The 3,313-nt window shown below is 41.5% G+C and overlaps 1 protein-coding gene across 11 annotated transcripts in view; it reads left to right on the plus strand.

Moving 5' to 3' along the window:
* ptprma (protein tyrosine phosphatase receptor type Ma) overlaps nt 1-2,560 on the plus strand; it is a 296,654-nt gene extending 294,094 nt beyond the window's left edge. For all 11 annotated transcript variants that reach the window (XM_081352828.1, XM_081352833.1, XM_081352834.1 and 8 more), the window contains 2 exons: nt 863-998; nt 1,925-2,560. In XM_081352828.1, coding sequence (XP_081208954.1) covers nt 863-998; nt 1,925-1,978 — 190 coding nt within the window. In that variant the 3' untranslated portion in view covers nt 1,979-2,560. The remainder of the gene's footprint in view (nt 1-862; nt 999-1,924) is intronic.
* Nucleotides 2,561-3,313: the final 753 nt, after the last annotated feature.

The raw sequence follows: 3,313 nt of genomic DNA on the forward strand, positions 1-3,313 counted from the left end.
ACACACAGACACACACAGAGACACACACAGACACACAGAGACACACACAGACACACACAGACACACACACACACAGACACACACAGACACACACAGAGACTCACAGAGACACACAGAGACTCACAGACACACAGAGACTCACAGACACACAGAGACACACACAGAGACTCACAGAGACACACAGAGACTCACAGACACACACAGACACACGCTATTATAACGGCGGATTTGCCAGGAGCGGTTCACCGCCGAGGAGACCGATGCTCTCGTCAGGGCCGTAACACACAGAGAAGTGACATTGGGGACGGAGAAACACACCCAGATTAGCTTCGGTTAAACAGGCGTATGATAATTTGGGTAAATGTGTAAGCTAGATTTATGCCTATTATTTCACATCTTCATGGACACAACGATGATTTCCCTCGTGTGGAGTATTTTTCCTTGTAATTATGTATGGGTTTGCAAAAATGGCAACTGTGTAGATGAGAGAAGCAAAGTGTGTGTGCGTTGTGCACACACTACATTATGGCCAAGCGTGCGCCCTTAAAACAGCCTCTGAATAACGCGGCACTGACTTTAGACGAGGTTTCTCCTGGTCAGTGGCGGGATTGTTTTCTGAAACTGCAAAATAGCACCAGGGAACGTTTGCGCGGGAACACGCCTCCTCTTTTCGCTGAACCGCCCCCGGGAGCGCAAGTTCATTCCCAAGTTTACCGGCGTGCGTCTGTAGGGAAGAGTCCGCTGTGTGCGGGTGAGAAATAGGAATGATACATGCGTCGTGTACAAAGTCAATTGCGCTGGGTGCGAGATAGGGCTCTATGTGTTGAAGGTCTTGATAATCGTAGAGTGTGTGTTTGTTCAGGAACGGTGGAGGACGCAGCGGGACCTTCTGTGCCATCAGTATCGTGTGTGAGATGTTACGACACCAGCACTCCGTCGACGTGTTTCACGCCGTCAAAACACTGAGAAACAACAAACCCAACATGGTGGATCTACTGGTAAGTATCAGCACACACATTCACTTTCAAACCGCATCATGTGACCGGATGATGATGATGATGATGATACAACATCAGATCACGCTGAAGCCCACGCCCGCTCGCTCGTGATGATGTCATAGTGACGCGTTCAGTCATGTGACGCCAGGGTCGTTTTCATGCAGTTCATGGTTGAATCATCAAAAAACATGTCGAATGGGTTGATTTCGGAAAAGTGCATTAAATCATCAAAATGATCGTGTATCATCTCCATAAACCTGATAATCAAACTTAAACTGTAAATTACATTTTTATGGCTGGATTCTGTGATTCCAGGTTCTTTTCCTAAGATACTATTATTAGTTTGTTTCATGTCTGCATTTTTACAACCACTCTGAGAAATAAAGCTTCTTTTATTGGCATCAACAGTTTCCATGAAGAACCTTTAACATTCTTTCATCCTACAAAAGCTTCTTTAGATCATTAAAATCTTCTTCACACTCAGAAAAACTGGTTCTCTTAAAGTCCCCCTGTAGTCAATCATTCTATCCCTTAAAACTCATCTCTGATCACCAATATGACATATTTAACCACATTCATTCCTCAAAATATCTTGACTGTAACTCGACAACCTTGCCTCATTTAGTTCTATGAATATGCAAATGAGCCCCGCCTCCACTCACTCACTCAGCTCAGAGATCCACTGGTTGACGATCACACGTTGATCTGATTGGTTACAAGGTAGTTTGTCTTAAAGCGTATTAAAAACACCACATAGACACATAAGCAACATTAAACGCTGGATTTTCAGGACTTTAATAACTGATCACTGAAAGGTTCTTTGTGGAAATAAAACCCTGTATTTCTCAGAGTGAACGATGAAGAGTTAATCCGCAGTGTGTTTGCAGACAGTGACCTCTGCTGGTGTGTGTGTGTTTCTTCTGTAGGATCAGTACAAGTTCTGCTATGAAGTGGCTCTGGAATACTTGAATTCTGGGTAAAGTGTGTGGAAGCGTCCCGTTCTTCCCCTTTTCCTCGGACACTGAAACTCACGGATGTTTGCGACGGGATCGAACGCTTGATGAGGAAGATGACGATGATGATGATGTCGGTCCCGAGGAAGAGAGACGTGTCTCATCCTTCACTTCTTGCCTGCGTCTCCTCTCCGCCTCGGTGTTTGTGTGGAATGCGACGTCACGTGGATGTTCATTTTTATCATTGTTTTTATGTCGGTTTGCTTTTGTACTTTGGTTTATTAACTCTAGGCATGTACAGTCGAATCATATTCTCATATTCTGTGTTTGTGTTGAACGATGATGGAAAAACTGCTGAAATCGTCCGAAGATCCAAAGCTTGTGTTTGTGATCATTTGTTTATACTGTAAATAGTTGAAGTTCACCAGATAATTTATTCATTGAAGATTTTTGTGAAGCACACTGAGTGACAATCATGCTTTGATTTGGTCATTATTATCACACGGACTCGACATATAATAGTGACCAGATTGTATTGTTAACTTTTTATTTATCTGGTATGAAAAAAAAAAAATCCAAACCTATAAATACATATCTATATCTGCCAAAGCTGTGGTCTGTGTGTTTTCTGTGAGAATCGACTGGATAATCTGAGCTTTCTCAACGCATGGACGATCAGTGACTATGATGTCCCACAATGCACTGCACTGAAACAGTGCTATCATAACAGAAAAACTAATACAAAAAACACATTTTCATTCTTTTAACTAAACATTAACTGAAACAAAATATATCATTTAGAAAGTAAACTAAAGGAAGAGACGAATGCACAAATAAAGAAAAGGTCATGAAATGAGAGATGCTGATTATCAGGAAACTCTTGTCGAATGTGGAAAATAAAGTTGAAGCTTGTTTGCAGGTTTGACTCCAGAAGAGACGGACGTACATATACAGTCATGGTCAAAATTGATGGCACCCCTGATAAATATGATCAAAAATGGCTGTAAAAAATAAATCTGCATTGTTTATCCTTTTGATCTTTCATTCAAAAAATTCACAAAAATCAAACCTTTCATTGAAGTAAAAGAATTGAAAGTGGGGGTAAATAACATTATGAAATAAATGTTTTTCTCCAAAACACGCTGGCCATAATTGTTGGCACCCTGTTATTAAATACTTTTTGCAACCTTTTTTTGCCAAGATAACAGATCTGAGTCTTCTCCTATAATACCTGATGAGTTTGGAGAACACCTGACAAGAGATCAGAGACCATTCCTCCATACAGAATCTCTCCAGATCCTTCAGATTCACAAGTTCATGTTGGTGCTTCTCCTCAGTTCACTCCTCATCAGGTCAGGGGAC

This window comes from Scardinius erythrophthalmus (assembly GCF_964197995.2).
Source record: "Scardinius erythrophthalmus genome assembly, chromosome: 22".
NCBI lineage: Eukaryota > Metazoa > Chordata > Actinopteri > Cypriniformes > Leuciscidae > Scardinius > Scardinius erythrophthalmus.